Source organism: Syngnathus typhle, unplaced genomic scaffold (genome assembly GCF_033458585.1).
Source record: "Syngnathus typhle isolate RoL2023-S1 ecotype Sweden unplaced genomic scaffold, RoL_Styp_1.0 HiC_scaffold_283, whole genome shotgun sequence".
NCBI lineage: Eukaryota > Metazoa > Chordata > Actinopteri > Syngnathiformes > Syngnathidae > Syngnathus > Syngnathus typhle.
The window spans coordinates 414-19,697 of record NW_026872187.1 but is presented as its reverse complement, the minus strand read 5'-3'; the positions used below and the strand labels follow the sequence as shown (position 1 = coordinate 19,697).

The window sequence follows — 19,284 nt, the reverse complement described above, 5'->3', positions numbered from 1 at the left end:
GAGATGGCGTTTTTAAACATTAAGTAAGAGTGTACAAAGTAAGAAAGAACTATTTATTGATTGTTGTTTTCCCCCCCCCCCCTCTCTTTTTTTGTTTTGCTCCTCTTACAAACTAACTCTGAAATGAATGAGGCAGTCTTAAACGCAATGTTAGGGAAATGCCAAATAATGGAACGTTTTACGGTCGTGTACATATATGCTGCTTACCTCAGGTTCTTTTTGGTGTGTGCTTTGACCTGATTTTAAGTTCTTCTTTCTTTCTTCTGTATTACGGCTAAACAAGTCCATCCTATTTTCTTGAGTTTCGTAACTGGAATTTGCGTTTGCTAAGCTGTTGCTTTGTCTCTGTTGGAAGGGAAGGTTCGATTTATTAAGGCTTGCTGAGAACGAATGTTCCTTTTCTCTTTTTAAGTATTACGAACAAAGTGAGGATAGAAAAGCCTCTATTGTGTAAAGGAAACAAAGAAAAAAAAAGAATCAAGTGTCTGCCTATGCATGTTTTCTAAAAGAAGCGAAGAAGAACGTGGCAAATTTTAATCTTTGAGCCGCATTGCTCTCTCTCTCTCGTGACCTTGTACTGGACGCATCTTTGGGACGGGCGCAGCAGCGCCGCGACGCGCTTTTGCGCTTTGCGCCGCCGCCGCCGCCGCCGCCATCATGCAACTCGTGAGCGCTTGAACGTGCGCGCGCGCGCACAGTCCAATTCCGCCGCATGTTTGCCAATTCTTGTGAGCCGTGTGTGGTTACTATGTGGAGCTCCAAAATGCATGATTAGCCCAAGGCAAGGCGTCAGTCATATGACGAGTTTCAAATTGTAAACAATACGTTTGACTCTGTTTTGTAAATGTGCTCCTTGGAATGATTCTGAATCTTCTTCTTTGGAACTCTGCTTTGTATATCAGTTACAGGTTTGATACTGCTCAATACTTTAAACAAAGCTGTGTTGCTCTTTTTTAAGAAACTGCTCAAGTGCCCGAGTAATTCACTACACGACATGAAGCCTTGCTTTTTGTAATTTAACTTTGAAACTGTTGGCAGATGAGGCATGCACTCGCAACAATGAAACATGACTATTTTATATGACTGTTCAATAAAGAAAATGTGCATGAATTTCAACTGGAGAGCCACTCACTCCTCTTTCACTCCCGTTTTGACGATGACACTCCAATGGGATCAACCAACGCTCAATGGGGCTGCATGGCTCTCCTTGTTTGATCGGGCTCCGCGAGGTGGCGCTCTGACAAGAAAGACGTTCGAGTTTATTTCCGACCCGCGTTAACCTGCGCGTGGCAACACCGAGTCGCTGTGAAGCGAGCGAACGACCGGCCGGCCGGCCGGCCTTTTGTCCTCAAAAGTCACTTGACGTCCACCGCAACCAAGGACTTCAACCGTCGCACGTGAGTCCATGTTCGAGGAGAAGGAAGAGGTGAAGGAGGAGGAGGAGGACGCCTCACGAGAGCAGGAGGTGAAAGGGAAGCAAGGGGGGGCCTGGCCCAGGCCAGGCCTGGCCCAGGCCTGGCCCAGGCCTGGCCCAGGCCTGGCCCAGGCCAGGCCTGGCCCAGGCCAGGCCAGGCCTGGCTGGGGAGTGACGAGGCCGCAGAAATAGGGAGGGAGGAAGAACAGGCCTCGGAGAGTAAGAACGAGATCGAGCGAGCGAGCGAGCGAGCGTGTGTGTGTGTGTGTGTGCGCGCGCTCGCGAGCGAATCCTCTGCGCGTGTGAGTGTGTGTTTGTGCGTACGTGCGTGTTCCAGCATCAGGTGTGAGAGTAGAACACGTTTAGGCGGCAAGAAGCCAGAAATTGGAATGAGCCATGAAGCCGTTTATTCTTTTCACTGCCTCTCCGTTGTGTGCGTGTGTGCGTGTGTGCGTGTGTGCACCCCCCCCCCCCCCCCCCCCCTTCCATCGTCCCACCGCACAATCATCAGTGCAAGTCTGGACAGCCTGGCTCAGCACAGAAACGCACACTTGACGCATCCCTCCGCGGGCTCACCGTCAAGTAGTCCCCGATTGATGCTTTTGTTTGTTGCTGAAGCAGACCGCGACGCCAATTCCTGCCTTTCCACCTACGTAAACACGTAGGCCATTCAAGGCGGATGGGCGAGCGACCATGGGCCCACTTGTGCACTTTGTCCAAACGGGGAAGCCGGAGCAAGGGAGGGAAAGGGAGGCATCGGGCGGCGGATGAGCATTTCCCAATTGCGAGTGAGCTGCGCTCCGCGGCGCGGCGCGGCTCGGCTCGGCTCGGCTCGCCGGCTGCTTCCATTTGTGCTCCACGCCGCCGCCACCGCCACCGCCGCCACCGCCGCCTCTTCACTTCATTCTACTCAATCAATTGGTGGAACTAGAGGCTCGTTTGGGTGGCAAATTCGTCTTTATCTTGACACACTGAGGGCGCCACAGCCACAACGGCCAAGGCACATCGAAGTTTCGAGCTCGGCAGAGGAACGAGGCAGGCAGGCAGGTACAACCCGACTGTTGTGATGACTCGCAACTCGGAGTGAGTAAACGTTACTAATGTAACGCGGTGGTGCCGAATGAGCTAAGTGGCTAACGCTAGCATCCCAACTCTGTTTGCATACTTGGCGCACTGGCGCGCGGCCCCGCTTATCGGATGAGGCATCGGAACAGCGCCAAAGTGAAAGCAATAGAAAAGATAAGAAAAGAAAAGAGGGGCACTTTTGAAATGACGAGAGTCGGCCGCCGCTGGCCGGAGCGACCGCCGGCGTGTTGAAAACAAAAGCCGAGTGGCCGACCGGCCGGCCGGCCGACCGGCCGAGTTGTGATTGTCACATGCACCGCAAACAAAGAGGAGAATGACAAGGTGAAGATGCTCATCATTTGCTTTCTTTGCGCGCGGCGTTATTTGAAAAGAATTTCTTTGAACGCGAATGCGTCTCAAACAAACGTTCAGCAACTCTGCCTAAATCTTTTTGTTGTGGGGTTTATCAATCAGGATTTGTCGCTCGATGATGATCGAGGCTAACTTTGCCTATTGCGCTTTTGAGACCAAATCAAGTTTTCTGCAGATTCGTCAAGCCGTAAGCATTGACTAGAAGGTCGCAAATGTTGATTGTGAAGCTTTCCTCGGATCGTAATGACAGCTGTTGCAGGTCGGGCAGGGGGGGCACGGGGGGGGGGGGGGTGCATTATGAGACACAAAGAGCCCCTCAGAGAGCCTCGCATTGTCCTACGCTTCGTTTGTTAAAACACTTCGAGGGCAGTATAGCGACTAAAGTGTTTTTGCTTTTTGCCTGGTCCGGAACTTCAGTTGCTCGGATGGATACTTGCGTCCTCGTGTGCTGCTTGAGCGCACAACAAGGCCGCTGGACTTTTTGGTCATATTGGCACGTTTGCAGGACCAGGTCACACATGATGAGCGAGAGTTCAAATAAAAGGATGGAGACCTTTGCCTTTGCCAATCCTCCAACTTCCCACACTGAGTATGGCCTCAAAAAATGTTGTAAACCGAAATGTGGGGGGTGGCCGGAGTAGCTACTGCAGTCATTCCAATTCTTTTCTAAGCAAACCTTGAAGGAAATAACGAAAGCCATGCAAAGTGACTCAAAAGACGTCTGACGTGTCCAGGGTCGGCGGCGGCGGCACCATGCCCTCGGCGATGGAGCGCCCCGGGGCCGGCGTGTTGTCCAGGAGCCGAGCCAAGACGGTAACCAACGGCAACAGCCGGCCGCATTCCGAGGAGGAGAGCAGCGACGAGGAGCACGCTCACGGTCCACGCACACGCATACACACACACACACACACACACACACACACACCACACTTGAATTTGCACCTTGTTTACATCCAAGTGGACTTGACCGTAACGGGCCGATGGGAAATGTCACGTCTCAGCAACTTTTGAAGCCGCCCTGAGCACAATTTTGCCCTTTTTTTTAAGCACATGATTAAAAAGAGCATTTTATTCTTTTTCATTTTCGTCCTCTTGCCCTTTATCTGCTGACGACCCCGGTGCTGGCGTATTTTTCTTAGCTCTTCCTTTCTGGCTCCGCAGACAGCATGATCCGCGTGGGAGGAGACTACCAGGCCCAGATCCCAGAGTTCAAAGCAGGTGACCAAAATACATCCCAAAGTCCGTAACAGAACAGCAGCGTTTGTTTCATTTCTTTCAAAGGGTGTCAACAATGATGGGTTCCGTGACAAGTACGCTCTTGGTTCCGTCCGCATTCTCCACTCGACTTTACCTTTTCTGCTCGTTTATGGAAGTCGAGGTTTTGCACCCCCCCCCCCCCCCCCCTTATTTTCTAGTCTGCATCTTTTGAGTTTATACGAGGCAACTTTTTATGGGGCCGATGGCTTTGGCGGGAAAAACGCGGGCGCTTAGATGGGGCCAGGGTTAGGGAAGCGAGGGAGCGGTCGCGAAAGGCCCGGGCGACGGCGCGCCCGATTTTCACGGCCTTTCTCGCGACGGATTGCAGACGGCCCGGCCCGTGACGACGAGAAGGAGCAGAAGAGCATGCTGGTGTGGCGTCCCGACGCCCGTCTGTCGGACGCAACGTGTACGCGCCGCCTCCGCTGGCCCGCGCGCGCTCAGTGAGTATCCGCCCGCCCGCCGCGTCTCATTGTCCTGTCGCCGGCGCAGTGGACGAGTACATCGCCATGGCCAAAGAGAAGCACGGCTACAACATGGAACAGGTAGAGTAGAGAGTAGAGCCAGCCAATTGGCCGGCCGGCCGGCTTTGAAGCGCCGACCCGCTCGAGCGTCTGCGCCTTCCGCCGGCAGGCCCTGGGCATGCTGCTGTGGCACAAGCACGACGTGGAGCGCTCGCTGGCCGACCTGGCCAACTTCACGCCCTTCCCGGACGAGTGGACGGTGGAGGACAAAGTGCTGTTCGAGCAGGCCTTTGGCTTCCACGGCAAGAGCTTCCACCGCATCCAGCAGATGGTGAGCCTCAGCACCGCCGCCACCACCGGGTGCCCGCCCTTGGCCACGTGCATCGACGCCACCTTTTGCCCCTCGAGCTCCCCGACAAGCTCATCTCCAGTCTGGTCAAGTACTACTACGGCTGGAAGAAGACGCGGAGCAGAACCTCCGTCATGGACCGGCAGGCCAGGAGGCTGGTAAGCAAGAGGGAGAAAGAAGACAGGTGAGAATGGACCAAAGCAAGCAAGCGAGCGAGCGAGAAGCCTCTTAACCCGAACCACTTGTCTTGCGCCGTAGCAACGACGAGCTGGAGGAAGGAGATCCCGGCAGCGACTGCGACTTTGAGCTGGACGCCAAGAAAGAGGTGAGCGGGCCAGAAAGCGAGCCGGGCCACCGGAGCTAATTGATGTTTGTGCCTAGGCGGCCGCACAGAATGCGGGCAGCGGCGGCGGCGCCGCCATCTCGGACAAGGCGCTTCCCGGCCGCCCGGGGCCCGCCAAGAAGGAGAACGCTGGGGCGCAGTACCGCCACCACCCGCTGCGAGCGCGTCGCCGCCCGCCAAAGGGCATGCACCTGGAACGGGCCGACATCACCTCGCTGTCAGCCTCGCGCGACTCGGGCCCGCTGACCGTCAGGCAGCTGGACGCCCGGCTGGTGTCGCTCAAGCGACAGGTGACGGAGCGGCCGCGCCTCCCTCGCGCCGGCTTTCGTGGCGGCGTCTTCCACGGGCTTTCCGCTTCCTCTTTCAGGTCCAAAGTATCAAACAGAGCAACGGCGCTCTGAAGCTGAGCCTGAGCGGGGGTGTCGACGCGTTCAGGCCCGCTGAGGTATGGTGTGGTTGTTATTTATTTATTTATTTGATTGATTTTGGGCTGAGGATGTCACCATTCCCTCCTGCAGCCCGCCCCAAAGATGAACGCTCGCTGGACTACGGAGGAGCAGCTGCTGGCGGTGCAAGGTGAGCAATGCAAACGCTGGCAAAAAAGGTTTCCAAACAAAGTCCACAGCCTGCCTAGTGAGTGAATGAATGAATGAATGAATGAATGAATGAATGAATGAATGAATGAATGAATGAATGAATGAATGAATGAGTGAGTGAGTGAGTGAGTGAGTGAGTGAGTGAGTGAGTGAGTGAGTGAGTGAGTGAGTGAGTGAGTGAGTGAGTGAGTGAGTGAGTGAGTGAGTGAGTGAGTGAGTGAGTGAGTGATGGCCTCTGACCAACGTAGTGACTTGAAAATGTCATCTGATTTACTCGTCTTCATCCAATGCACGTTGTGCCGCGATGACTCGGTAATAATCGCAACCCCATCAATTGGCGTCAATGCCGACTGACTGTTGGCCCGTGTTCCTCCGGATGTTGCCATTGTGCGTAAATAGCATCACTTGGCTCAGTTTGCACTTCCTCGCTTCCTCACGCAGCCATCCGCCGTTACGGCAAAAACTTCACCGCCATCGGCGAGGTGATCGGAAACAAGACATCGGCTCAGGTAAGCCGCCTCGGTCTTGTGCGCCATGCGAGCGTTCACCGTCCGTGGCGCCCTTGCCGGCAGGTGAGCTCCTTCTTCGTGAGCTACCGCCGCAGGTTCAACCTGGACGAGGTGCTGAGGGAGTGGGCCGCCGAGGAGGCGCTGGCCCGGGACCCGAGAAGGGTCGGCGTGGAGACGGCCGCCGCGCAAGGGGGAGCCGAGGACCAGGTGAGCAAGGCTTCCCCGATACATTTCCCAGTGAAAAAGAAATCGGAGCGCCGTCCAGACGTGACCCCCGTTCTCTGGCTCTGGCTATTCCCTGTCCTTCGCAAGGTCAAGATGGAGGAGTCTCCTCCGGAGGCGGCCGAGGGCTCCTCGCCGCCCTGCTCGGGCCAAACCCCCTCGTCCCTGTCCCAGCCTCCCCCGCTGCTGCGCCCGGCGCCGCCCTCGGCGCCGCCCAGCCTCCTGCGCCAACCCCCGCCGCTGCAGACCCGCCCGCTGCAGAACCGGGCCCCTCACAACCACCCGCCGCCACCCCTCATTCGGCCAGCTGGCGCCACAGGCTCCTCCGGAAGCTCCTCGCCCTCCGCCGCCGCCGCCATGCAGATCCTGCCGCCGTCGCTGCTGGGGATCAAGGTGGAGCGGGCCAACTCGCACTAACAGAAGAAATGCGGCAAATTGAACGCTCGGGCGGAAAATCATCCAAATTGGAAACTTTCCATGGGCGGGGATGTCAATGGGAGAGCTTTCATATTCAAGCACGTCGCTTTTCTTTTCACACACCGCAAGTGAATGCCTTCTCATGACGTAGTTGTGTTCTTGTGCGTTTAGATTTCCCTTCTCAGTGAATATTTTGTTGATTCAGTGTTCTGGGGAGAGCTACAAAAATCAAAGTTCCTTGTTGCGAGCCAACCTTGGCTGCTTCGTTATACCCATGAATGGAAAGTTTGCCACTTTGGAAATGGGCAGCACGAGCGCGCCTCCCAGTCTTTGTTTGATAGCTGCAGTGTCACGCCTACCTCTAGAGAGCGCGCGCACGCACACACACGCACACGCACACACACGCATACACACACACAAACGTCGAGCAGCTCTAAACGCTCGCTCCGCAGTTGACACAGCTTTTTGTGTTCCAACTGGAATCGTCAATGAGAAGAAAGCGGGTAGCCCTTTCAAAGAGCTCAGGCAAATGTTGAGCGAGCCGCTTCTCGCAGCCATGCTAAGACGTGGAGGGAAGGTTTGCATTTGTTTTAACTAGACTTAAGATGAGCTCTTAGCTAGACAAGACTTTAGGTCGTTTCTTATTGTTGACTAAGCACTAGGTGGAGTCGGGTCGTCTTCCCTCGCCCCCTACAACTTATCCGGCTAAAGTCAGTTCTCGCTTTAAAAGCACAAATGAGGAGAAAGAACAAGACTGACTTTCTCTTGACAGCTGCTAACATGGTTTGATACAGGAACCTTGTTCAAACTATTGCGATTCACCTGTTGTCTTTTGATTGGGAGCATGTTTGAGTGACTTCATTGACGCTATTTGTGTTCGGCTCTGGAGCTGGCTTGCATTGGCATTCCTTTTGCAAGTTTACACAGTCATGCAAAAAAAAAAAAAAACTGGCTTGTGCATACTGTATGTTTCCATTTGTTTTTGTTTTTCTAGAATAAAGGAACGACTACTGTTGAGTTTCCTGCAGGAATTGTTGACTTGTTCGTTGCGTTGATACTTCAGTGCAAAAGTGGGCGACGACTTTGGTGACTTCAATGAGCTAACGTTTATTCTTTGCTCTTCAATCCCAAATGAATGAAATGACATTCATCAGTTAGATGCTTGGATACACCCCAAACACCATTATGGATAGCGAGTTTAACCTTATTAGGGTTCTCCAATACGAGTGAACGACACTCTGCCCCATTCAATATGGCCGATGTCTTGACGTATCCATAACAACAGCCCAGGCCACTCAACGGATGGTCTATATTTATTGTATTGATATGGTATTTTGTTTTAATGCTTCTGTTTGAAGTGGTTCCGTTTGATACTATGAATGATTTTCACGCAAACAGAATAAATGATGATTCTCGGCGTTTGGTCGGACCCTCCCTCAAACGACGTCATTCTGCTTCCGCTAGCTTTGAGCCAGCCCACCGGTGGTGTCTGCCGGAGTCCTCAGCATTCTTCTGGAATATAGCGTCAAAATGCAGGAAAACACGCTTTCGTCCAACTCTTACAGACTTCGGTGCTCCATTGCGGGCCACGAGATGGACGTCCGGGGGCTCGCGGCTGCTGTTTCCCCGGAAGGAGCGTTGGTTTCTGTGTCCAGAGACCGGACCGGAAGGATCTGGGTGCCAAACTCAAGGTAGCGAGCGTTAGCCCGCTAGCCGGCAAATCGGCTTCGAAAACTTAATGTTCCAGTGGCGCCCACGAGGAAAAACCAAATGAAACCAAGGACTTTTCATCTGGTTCCTTTAAAGTGTTGCCGTCCGTTTCGGCTCGAGTGCCTGCCCACTATGCCACTTGGCTTTGTCATTCATTCAGTTAGTTGTCCAGCAAGTACAAATGAGGATTTCATATGTCATTCAGTAAACGCGCGCTTGCCTATCGTTGCCAATGCGCAGTCCGTTTTCAGATCCGTTTTGTCAAGTTCTTTCTTTCTTTCTCTCTTTCTTTAGTTTCTAAAGCCCTTGACTGCATGTCAAGATTTTCAAAGAGCAACATTCCGATACATGTTCCTTGGGTGGTGAATTGAGAGTTCATTTAAAAGGAAGGAAGTGGAATCAAACCTTGCTCCCTGATTTCGACAAGCTTATCAACTCAATTCCAATTGGGGACAGGCGAGGACCGCTGTAGGTAGAAGTGGTACTGAACAGCTCAAATTCAAATGAATAGAAATTCTATTGATTTGTTCCAGATCTCAATTATTTAATTTTTTTGAAAGCTCTGTACGAATGACATGAATCATTTGGAAAGTGTTCCTATTGCTCTGGTTTGCGCCGGCACTTTTTGATAAGGCCTTAGAAGAGAGGTAGGTTACCTAGCTCCTTGCGAGTACTTTTATGTCTATTTTGCATGTGACCGCTTGTAGTCCCTCACTCTGTGTTTATTTGTCCTTTCTTTTCCTCTGTTTGTTGACAGCGACCGTTTCACGGAGATGCAACGCTTGTCGGGCCACTCGAATTTCGTATCCTGCGTATGCGTCATCGGGCCGAGCGAGACCTACCCGCGAGGACTGGTTGCCACCGGAGGGAACGACAATAACATTTGCGTATTTGCGCTGGACCAAGCGCAGCCCCTGTACACCCTCAAAGGTCACAAAAACACAGGTGAGCGAGCGAGCGAGCGAGCGTTTGAAAAGGAGTGCCGAGCGGAGCGGCACGGCGGCTGGGCTTTGCTCTATCGGCTCATCCATCCATCTATCCATCTATCCATCTATCCATCCAACTCATCCAACTCATCCAATCCATCCATCCATCCATCCATCCATCCATCCATCCATCCATCCATCCATCCATCCATCCATCCATCCATCCATCCATCCATCCATCCATCCACCCACCCATCCATCCACCCATCCACCATTCCATCCATCCACGCGCTCTATGTCCGCAGTTTGTACTCTGTCCTCGGGGAAGTTCGGGACACTTTTGAGCGGCTCTTGGGACACCACCGCCAAAGTGTGGCTCAGCGAAAAGTGCATGATGACGCTGCGCGGCCACTCGGCGGCCGTGTGGGCGGCGGCCATGCTGCCCGAGCAAGGGCTCATGCTGTCCGGGTCGGCGGACCGAAGCATCAAGCTTTGGAAAGCGGGACAGTGCGAGAGGACCTTTACAGGTAGCCGAAGCTCACGTCGGCCTTTGAAAAAGCGCCGCTCACCCCGCCTGCTCCTTCGGCCAGCCAGGGGATCCATATCCCACGTCACGACCGCTCGCTTCCCTTTTAGGTCACGAGGATTGCGTGCGAGGCCTCGCGGTGATCAGCGCCACCGAGTTCTTCTCTTGCAGCAACGACGGCAGCGTCAGGAAGTGGCTGCTCACGGGCGAGTGCACGCAGGTCTACTACGGACACACCAACTACATCTACAGCATGGCCGTCTTCCCGGATAGCGGAGGTTTGTTTGAAGCTTGACACAATTGCCCGTCTGTTTGTCTGTCTCTTTGGCAACCGCGGCGTGTTGACTGCTTGCGCTAGATTTTGTGAGCACAGGAGAGGACCGGACGGTGCGAATCTGGAGGAGCGGGGAGTGCACGCAGACGATCCGCCTGCCCGCTCAGTCCGTTTGGTGCTGCTGCATCCTGCCAAATGGTGACATTGCTGTGGGAGCCAGGTGACCCTCTCCAAAAAGTCACGCGCGTGTATTTGGCGGGGCTGACTCGTGCGCTCTCGCCGCCGCTGCTGCAGCGACGGCATCATCCGAGTGTTTACAGAGGCCGAGGAGCGCGTGGCGAGCGCTCGCGACCTGCGGGCCTTCGAGGACGAGCTCGCCGACGCCACCATCGACCCCAAGACGGGGGACCTCGGGGACATCAAAGTGGAGGAGCTTCCCGGGCGGGAGCACCTCGACGAGCCGGGTATTGTGTTGGGGCTGGGTTGGGACTTTTTCCAGCGTCAACCTTTTTCTGGCCGTCCCAGGGAATCGCGACGGCCAGACGCGGCTGATCAAGGACGGGCAGAAAGTGGAGGCGTACCAATGGAGCGTGAGCGACAGTCGCTGGGTGAAAATCGGAGACGTGCTCGGCGGCTCCGACCAACAGACCTCCAAGAGCGTCATGTACGAAGGGAAGGTGAGGCGGGAATTGCCCGGCCCCTTGAACGAGCTCATTTTGGTTTCCGGAGCAAACGTTGCGTTCAGGCCCCGCCGGCCGCTGGGTGCGGCCAAACGCCTGTGGAATTTGAGCGTGCGTCAAGGCTGCGTGTGCCCCCCCCCCTCCGCAGGAGTACGACTACGTCTTCACCATCGACGTGAACGAGGGCGGGCCGTCCATGAAGCTGCCGTACAACGCGTCGGAGGACCCCTGGCTGGCGGCGCACAACTTTTTACAGAAGAACGACCTCAGCCCCATGTTCCTGGACCAGGTGGCTAATTTCATCACGGAAAACACCAAAGGGCAGGTGGCGGGTCAGGCGGCGGCGGCGGGGCACGCGGCCGGACCCGCGCCGCCGCAGCCCGCCAGCGGCGACCCTTTCACCGGTGAGAAACGTCGTCGCCACCGCCGTGAGCCCGCTTTGGCTTTCCTGGCGCCAAGCTGCTCTTCTGTGGCGCTCCGGCAGGTGGCGCTCGCTACATCCCGGGCGGCACCGACACGAGTCCCCGCATCGGAGGCGATCCCTTCACAGGTGCGCGCTTCCAGGCGGTGAGGCCTGCTTTCCATCACTTCACGGTTCTGTTATATCAAACAAATTATTTTCGGTGTATTACCTGACATGTTTCGGGGCTATTACATGTCAGGTAATACACCTAAAATAATTTGTTTGATATAAAAGAACCGTGAAGCGATTAAAAAGGAAAACCAAGATGAACTTAGTACAACGAGGCCTGCTTTCCTTTTGCTTTTGCGGGCTCTTTTCTGTTGTCGAGTGCCAATAAAGCCTTCTAAACCCCTCCCAGGCTCGGGCCGCTACATCCCCGGCTCCGGCCCCGGCTCCGGCCCCGACTCGGCGGCTCCCGAAGGCGTGGCCGATCCCTTCACAGGTGAGCCATCCCCCGACCCGGCCTCCGCGGCGCCTAGCGCAAGCCCAAACCCAGTTGAGGACTTTTCCTCGGCCAGGCGGAGGCGCCTACTCTTCCGCCGGGGCGGCGGGACAGAAAAGCACCAACATTTACTTTCCCAAGACCGACGGCGTGACCTTTGAGCAAGCCAACGTTTCACAAATTGTCGGTGAGTGTCTCAGCTCGCTCGCCCCTGAAAAGCTGCCGTTTGCCTCAAGTCTGCCTTTTGGGGGCGCTCGCTCTCTTGCCCAGGCAAGCTGAAAGAGCTCAACGCCGGGGCCCCTCAGGAGCACCGGCTCTCGGAAGGCTTCCTGGAAAGTCTGCGGGGGCTGCTGGCGTCCGTCTGCGGCCTGGCCGACGCCCCGCCCACCGTCCAGCAGATCCTCCTCCTCTGGAAAGCCACGCGCTGGCCCGAAGGTACATGCCCGTCCGCCCGCAGCTGCCCTGCGGGGGCTGCCCTGCCTGCGGGGGCTGCCCTGCCTGCGGGGGCTGCCCTGCCTGCGGGGGCTGCCCCGAGCTTCCCTAGCAGACGGATTGCGCCATTTGGGCTCGTTGTGAAATTTTGCGCTCAAGGCCCGCCAGCCCAAACATTTTTCATCTTGGAGTCAGAGCTGAAAACGAGCGTTTCTTCTCCACCCGGCTAGATATTGTGTTTCCGGTCCTGGACATTCTAAGGCTGGCTGTGCGCCACCCGCAGGTCAACGAGCGCCTGTGCGGCGAGACCGAGGGCGTCGGGCTGTGCGACCACCTCCTGAGCCTGATGAGGCCCGAGGGCCGCGCGGCCAATCAGATGCTGGCGCTGCGCATCCTCTGCAACTGCTTCAGCGCCGGGCCCGGCCGTGCGCTCCTCATGGCCCGGCGCGAAGCCGTCCTGTCGCGGGCCGCCGACTTGGCCGCCGCCGTGTGCAATAAGAATGTCCACGTTGCTCTGGCCACGCTGGTGCTCAACTACGCCGGCTGCCTGCACCGCCGACCCGACCTGGAGGGCAAAGCCCAGTGCCTGTCGGTGGCCAGCCGAGCGCTGGAGAGCGTTCGGGACCAGGAAGCCGTCTTCCGCCTGCTGGTGGCGCTGGGAACCACCGTGGCGTCCGACCCGACGGCCCGGGACCTGGCCCGCTCCCTGGGGGTCAACGCGCAAATCTCCCAATACTCCTCCGTAGCCGAGCCCTCCAAACTGGGCGAGTGTTGTCGACTGCTTTTAAAAGAACTGCAATAAAATACAAATCAACCCATTGCTTTTTGACGACAACGAGCCGACTCGACTTGTGTGTTCTGCGGTTAATAAAAGGACGCCTCCGAGGTCTTGTGGCGACGTGTTCGCGTCGTCGGATAGGGGAGTAGAAGACCCAATATACCTGGCCTAAGGGTCGAGCATGGGGTGGACAAAGGGGTGCGAGGACACGCGCGCACACAAACTCAAAACTGACGGACACTCATGACACACGACACCGTGCCTCACACAAAATGGAGTCCACTGACTCCTGAGTTGGAGCCTTTTGCTTGTTTAATATAACAAAGAGCCGCATGCAACGAAATTTCGTTTTGTCTGCACCAAGTGTTTACAGAATGACAATAAAGTCCGTGACGGAAGCTAGTAGGGGGGGGGGGGGGGGGGGGGGGTAATCGAGTACTAGATCAGCGCAGCCCTAAATGAAGCAGCTTGCAAATAAACGTCCGTCCTGCATTGGAACTCCGCTACGCCGGGGGCGCTGTCGCCTATATATGGGTCACCGAAGAAGAGAACCGACCAATAAAAGAAAGGCGGCGGCCAGTTTGGCGGATGCATTAAACCGCGCTCGATCTGTGCTCGTCCGTTGGCGGGCCGTCGACGGATCATGCCCCTTTTTTTCTTTATTATAAAAAGATGGCAAGCCAAATGTTAAAGGACTGCGGCGCCAATCTATGGTTCTGCCTCCTCGCGCTGGGCTTTGAGCCAGAACGGCAGTTGCAGCTCTTCGCGCGCGACTCCAAGCACATCAAACTGGGAGCGTAAGTCTCGCCAAGCTTTGTCTTCGGGTGCCTGCTTGACTGCCTGCCTGCCTGCCTGCCTGCCTGCCTGCCTGCCGGCCGGCCGGCCTGGCTGCCGGCCGGCCGGCCGTCTTTCCACTCAATCGATTGCTGACGAAAGTTTCAAAGCACGTGCACAGGCTAGCCGTGTGCGGCTAGCGCTGATCTTTGCTTTTCTTCAACAGGGATATGTTCGACAAAGCCAACAAGTACGCCTTCCTGATTGTCGTCCAATTCCTGTTGCAGACGCTCGATCCTCCGCGATTTCAAAAGGCATTCAAGTGAGCCTAGGCCCTAGGGCATGCGTTACGCCTGCCTGCCTGCCTGCCTGCCTGCCTGCCTGCCTGCCTGCCTGCCTACCGACTCGTTTTTCCATTTCAACGGTTGTTATCGTTTTGGAATAGGTTTTGCTGGCCTCCCTATACTGCTAAACAAGATGCAGAGTTTCGCAAAGAGACCCGCGCTTGGCTGCAAGAAATCATGGTGAGGATTTCAAAGCATGGGACGGGCAGCGCGCCCGGGTCACCAAGATGCTGATCGTTTTGCGATCGTGTTCCGACCGTTAGGTTGAAAGTGGATTCGTCGGCCCCAAAGTCTTGGCGTCGTCGTTGGTCTCGCCCGGAGGCCCCAAATTCATCGGCTTGATGATGCATCTGGTCAAGCACGTCATGCGGCGGCAAATGAAAACCTACACCAAAGGTACCACCTTCTTACCCAGCGACACTCAGCCAAATTCTTACGCCTTCTCCTCATATTAGACGAGAGCTGGGTCGCCGACGTCGTCTTCAAGCCGACGTCTTCGCGCCACATGGCGCTGAGGAGGTGCCGCGTGGCCCAAAAAAAGTTCTTGGAGCAGGTGGCGCACCACAGTCGCTTTTTCCTGGACGTGCAGAAAAAAGTCCAGTGAGTAGAGAGGGGAACAAAGAGAGACATTTGACATTCCCACATTCCTGCCTGTGTGCGTGTTTGTCTGCTCTTTTAGGAGCCACGCGGATACCATGCGAGACCTCCGGGCCCAGAGTCAAAAGTATGACGAGCTACTCCAGTAGGTTTTTCTTTTTTTTCCCCCTTGCAGTCTATCTCACACCGTACTGCGCCCATCGCTCGGTCACTTTGGCCTCGTTTCGCTCCGCAGACAGAACGGCGGCGAGTCTGTCCGAGAGGATTTTGCCGATAAAGCCCAAATGGTCAGGTGAAGGAAAAAGCATTTGCTGTTGTCCCTCGCCAGATACAAAAAATACAAACGCTCGCGTTCAGGTGGCACGCCTGTGGGCGACCGTGGACGGAATGCTGGCGATGACCGAGGCGGAGCGCGAGGTGCTGGAGAGCGTGCTCGGAGGAGAAGTGGATCGCTACGCGCTAGCCGGCCGCCCACTGCGCGTTTCTCGTGGCCTGCTGGAGCGGCCCTCGCGGCGGCGGGTGAGCGCGGCGCGCTACCGACCCGCCCTGCGCTCGATGTCACGTCGGCGTGTCTTTGGCAGTTGAGCTCGGGGAACGCGGACGAGGCCGCTCAGCTGAACCTCCTGCGGCTCTTGGAGCTGATGAACCACTGCCTGCGCCTCCTGCGGGAGGAGCCGTGTGGGGGCTCGCCGCCGCAGCTCAGCCTGCCGCAGTTGCAGCAAATCCAGCGGCAGATGGCCCGCCAGCTGCAGAACTCAAAGCTCCTCAGGTAAGGAGTGGAACAGAGCTGACCGATGATTTGGGGGGGGGGGGGGGGGCGTCTTGATTGATTTGATATTGGTTGGCGGGGGGGGGGGGGGGACCTCTGCAATGTGAGGCGAGATGCATACCGGTGCGCTACTGTGCCGCCCTGCAAAATAAGCATATTTTCAAATATTAGCTGTATTATTTTTTGGGGGGTGAATTAGAGTGAAGATTTCCCAGGAGGAAATTCCCAAGATGAGGGGCGCCATCGGAGAACTGGAAGCGGCGTTGGACAGCAAGTGGGCCGGCGTACTAACAGGCAAATCTTTAGTGTCCTTGCTCGACGGCGATCCGGTGAGCGGTCATTTGGAGTCCACCTTTGGTGTAACTTTTCGGTGGGACTCACGTCTCTTTTTTTTTTTTTTTTTTTCTGTTGAGGTACTCGCTCTTCTTTCGCCAACGGCTCGTCTGCCGTTTGAAGCGGCGCGCGACCAAAGTGATGCCAGTTGCGTCTTCTCCAAGTTTCCCGCCAAGCTCCCCGGTCGGTGGCGTTTTGGGCGTCGTCTTGAAAGACGACTGGACTTGCAAAGTTACCGCTGACTTGGCTCTGACTGACGTCTCGTCTCTCCCTCCGACCTTCTTTTCCACGTGACCCGGCAGACGGCCGCGCAGAGTCCTCAGGGCGTCAAGTAAGCGGCCATCTCTGGCAACTGAAGAGGTAAGTGGCGCTCTGCCGGATGGAGGGAGGGAGGCGGATACCCGGGCGGTGCCGAGCGGTGCGCCGTCCGTCACCGGTCCTCCCCAGAGCATGCGTGCTCTCCGATGACTGCGGCAAGCGGAGAGAAATTGCCGCAGACAGATACGGAGCAGACAGCGTCCCTCGCGCCCCGTCGCCGGCATCTTTGCCGTGTGGTGAGAGGCGCTCTTTCTAAAGGCGCGTCTCGTTTGCAAGCGCGCGACGCCCGGCGGCAGAAGACCAGGAGGGCGCCTTTGGGCTCGCCGACTCGACCGGACTCGACTCCTCGCTCGACCGGCTCGTCGATGGGAAGACGCCACCCGGGAGGCCGCAGGTGCGCTCCTTTCAGACGTTGACGCAGGCGAAAGGACATTTAAGGTCGGCAAAACCAACGGCGCCGTTTCCGATAACCTGCGAATGAGCCTTCGGGGACTGTTTTGGAAGCGCCCGGGATGATTTGCCCGGCGTGGCTGAAAGGAGCAGCAAGAAACGTGCTCTGTAGAAGTTGGCGATTTGGGAGAGCAGGGACGCCAAGCTCTGGGTCTTGAGAGGCGGCCCACACTCTTACGTATGTGGATGGACGGAGCTGCCGTTGAAATAGAAAGGATGGGCCAAACTATTGTGACCCTGATCACAGACGACGACCAAGGCGATGTTAGAGCTAGAATGCGCTGAGCGGGTGTGTCAGGTAGTGCGCTACACACACACACACACAACCACCCCCGTTTGTCCCAGTTTGCAGATACCGTAAGCGCCAGCAGTCCAACGCGAGACGGCGAGGCGGGTTCCGACCCGGGCGCAATGCGAGGCTGCTTCCTCCGAGACCCCTTCGCCAGCAGAGAGCAGCGTCCCCGCACGCCCGAGACCTTGAGTGAGCGGCCTCGTCGAATGCGAGCGGCTTCGCTTTAGCCAGGAAACGAGTGTCTCTTTTTGGATTTCTCCCTGCTCGGTGTTCTAGTCGCGGACACGGAGAGCTCCCGGCGACAGGCCCTGCGTGAAGACGACGGAGACTCAGACGGCGGCGTGTTGCCGTGGCCCACTTCTTCCTCCGGCCAGCGGCAGTTGTTTTGGGGCTCCTTCCTCCAGCAAGAAACTCTGCCCAGCTACGACAGTCTGCTGAGCCTCGACGACGACGACGCAGAGGAAGAAGAGCCCTTCCCCTGCCCGAACTCGGCCAACGAGACGCCGGCGGAGGCGCGCCGGGACGGCTCGCCCGAGCGACCTCGCCCGGCCCGCGACGTTTTGGCCGCTCCGGCCCTTTTTCCCTCTCCGCTCATCTCCTTCTCACCTTGAATCTGGCAAAAGTAAAAATTGGATGAAAGTCAGACATTGCTTTTGAAACCATGATGGAGCAGAGCGAGCGAGCATGTCTTAATCTACGGTTGAACTGACTCTTTTCCATGTCATTGTTATCTGTAAAGTGCTTTGTTAACGCTTAACGCAATGTAAATAAACTTGTTATAACTGTAATAGTACTTGTGTCCATTTGCCAGTCTGTACTTTAAGGAATCCAAACACTACGCTGTAATGAAGACTGACAGCAGAATGAGAGCGCCACTTTCCGCGGCGCACTCAGTCAGTCAGTCGTTAAGTGACCAAGTAATCAATTGACTTTTATCGTGGAAATCCAAAGGTGCATTTCCGCTATGCGACTTTACTTTGAAATCCCAAACGGGAAAAAGCACAGTCGCTAACTTGACGGAGTCTATGCCCGCCTATCTCGCTTTCCTCTCTGCTTGTCGAGTTGAGTCGACTCTGCTCTGGGCGGTTCCGTCCGTCCGTGGCCCGCCCGAAGAAAAGCGCAGCAGCAACAGAACGACCAGCGCCGCGCACACAAACATGGCGCCGGCGTGAAAAGTGTGGCGAACTTGAGTCACACCGCCGGCGAACTTTCGTGAGCGAGCGAGCGAGCGAGCGAGCGAGCGAGCACCCCCGCTCGAAAGCCCGCCCGCCCCAAGTACGGAACTTGGAGCGAGTTCGACGACAGCAACTCGCTTCCATGTCAACGTCGTCCCTCGTAAACAGCCGGTAAGTAGCGAGCCAGCCAGCCAGCCAGCCAGCCAGCCAGCCAGCCAGCCAGCCAGCCAGCCAGCCAGCCAGCCAGCCAGCCAGCCAGCCAGCCAGCCAGCCAGCCAGCCAGCCAGCCAGCCAGCCAGCCAGCCAGCCAGCCAGCCAGCCAGCCAGCCAGCCAGCCAGCCAGCCAGCCAGCCAGCCAGCCAGCCAGCCAGCCAGCCAGCCAGCCAGCCAGCCAGCCAGCCAGCCAGCCAGCCAGCCAGCCAGCCAGCCAGCCAGCGAGCGACCTCTTCCTACCTATCGACCTAACCAGTGTCCGCTTGAGCGAGTTCCGAGTGCAGCGAGTCGGCACGGCACGGCGAGCTTTTCGAACAACTTGTCGCTTCTCGACGCCGAGTGGAGACAGCCACGTATCCACAAGCGCACCATTGTCTTTCGGGGAATGCTGTTTAGTTCCTTCTCTTACGGTGACCTCGGGCGGGTCACAGGAGAGAACCGTACAAGCGCTAGCAAAGTAGACAACGGATGAGCAAAGATCCATTTGATGGAAGCTTTTACAAAGACTAAACAGGCTTGACGTACAGTGCGCGAATAAGTCGATTCATGCTTGAAATGTGCAAAAGGCCAATGCTGGTGCTTGGGGGCCCGATTCCCGAACCGCGTCGCGTCGTTGCGGGCTCTCCAATTGTGCTTCGTGCCGTGACGTGACGTGAGGCCAACAGTAACAAACGTGTCCGAGGCCATTGAGAAAAGAGCGCCTCCAAGGACAATGGCCAGCTTTGAATGGGTGACAGGTGTTACGGACAGGAACGGAAGATGTTACCCGCCGTTGCAAGG

The 19,284-nt window shown here is 56.3% G+C and overlaps 3 protein-coding genes and 1 non-coding gene across 11 annotated transcripts; all 4 read left to right on the top strand.

Annotated features, from left to right (window-relative positions):
• Nucleotides 1–1,245: 1,245 nt before the first annotated feature.
• Nucleotides 1,246–8,039, top strand: LOC133149223 (REST corepressor 2-like). Of its 5 annotated transcripts, none has more exons than XM_061271836.1 (14): nucleotides 1,246–1,397; nucleotides 3,586–3,728; nucleotides 4,013–4,069; nucleotides 4,437–4,517; nucleotides 4,601–4,653; nucleotides 4,742–4,903; nucleotides 4,981–5,105; nucleotides 5,180–5,246; nucleotides 5,303–5,554; nucleotides 5,632–5,709; nucleotides 5,783–5,840; nucleotides 6,302–6,369; nucleotides 6,433–6,576; nucleotides 6,682–8,039. In XM_061271836.1, the coding sequence occupies exons 2-14, from the start codon at nucleotides 3,605–3,607 to the stop codon at nucleotides 7,006–7,008; spliced, it is 1,596 nt and encodes a 531-aa protein (XP_061127820.1). In that variant the 5' UTR covers nucleotides 1,246–1,397; nucleotides 3,586–3,604; the 3' UTR covers nucleotides 7,009–8,039. The 5 variants fall into 5 exon arrangements, with proteins under 5 accessions (XP_061127820.1, XP_061127816.1, XP_061127819.1 ...); XM_061271832.1 differs by lacking the exon at nucleotides 1,246–1,397 and adding an exon at nucleotides 2,014–2,497; XM_061271835.1 differs by lacking the exon at nucleotides 1,246–1,397 and adding an exon at nucleotides 2,015–2,457.
• A 411-nt stretch (nucleotides 8,040–8,450) lies between these two features.
• LOC133149222 (phospholipase A-2-activating protein-like) lies at nucleotides 8,451–13,296 on the top strand. Of its 2 annotated transcripts, none has more exons than XM_061271830.1 (13): nucleotides 8,451–8,699; nucleotides 9,476–9,663; nucleotides 9,950–10,171; nucleotides 10,281–10,448; nucleotides 10,529–10,664; nucleotides 10,739–10,908; nucleotides 10,970–11,121; nucleotides 11,273–11,528; nucleotides 11,609–11,674; nucleotides 11,946–12,029; nucleotides 12,106–12,216; nucleotides 12,300–12,464; nucleotides 12,692–13,296. In XM_061271830.1, exons 1-13 carry the CDS (start codon nucleotides 8,539–8,541, stop codon nucleotides 13,261–13,263), a joined length of 2,451 nt encoding a protein of 816 aa, XP_061127814.1. In that variant the 5' UTR covers nucleotides 8,451–8,538; the 3' UTR covers nucleotides 13,264–13,296. The 2 variants fall into 2 exon arrangements, with proteins under 2 accessions (XP_061127814.1, XP_061127815.1); XM_061271831.1 differs by having other exon boundaries at nucleotides 12,745–13,092.
• A 494-nt stretch (nucleotides 13,297–13,790) lies between these two features.
• Nucleotides 13,791–17,904, top strand: LOC133149228 (HAUS augmin-like complex subunit 6). Of its 3 annotated transcripts, none has more exons than XM_061271847.1 (15): nucleotides 13,792–14,036; nucleotides 14,240–14,335; nucleotides 14,459–14,537; nucleotides 14,621–14,753; nucleotides 14,813–14,957; nucleotides 15,037–15,081; nucleotides 15,190–15,241; nucleotides 15,312–15,473; nucleotides 15,536–15,723; nucleotides 15,923–16,052; nucleotides 16,137–16,239; nucleotides 16,359–16,416; nucleotides 16,651–16,768; nucleotides 17,170–17,305; nucleotides 17,393–17,904. In XM_061271847.1, exons 1-15 carry the CDS (start codon nucleotides 13,912–13,914, stop codon nucleotides 17,725–17,727), a joined length of 1,905 nt encoding a protein of 634 aa, XP_061127831.1. In that variant the 5' UTR covers nucleotides 13,792–13,911; the 3' UTR covers nucleotides 17,728–17,904. The 3 variants fall into 3 exon arrangements, with proteins under 3 accessions (XP_061127832.1, XP_061127831.1, XP_061127830.1); XM_061271846.1 differs by having other exon boundaries at nucleotides 15,037–15,099; XM_061271848.1 differs by lacking the exon at nucleotides 14,240–14,335 and having other exon boundaries at nucleotides 13,791–14,036; nucleotides 15,037–15,099.
• Nucleotides 16,444–16,574, top strand: LOC133149230 (small Cajal body-specific RNA 8). The gene has a single exon (XR_009713188.1). It is a non-coding gene; the product is annotated as a small Cajal body-specific RNA 8 (non-coding RNA).
• Nucleotides 17,905–19,284: the final 1,380 nt, after the last annotated feature.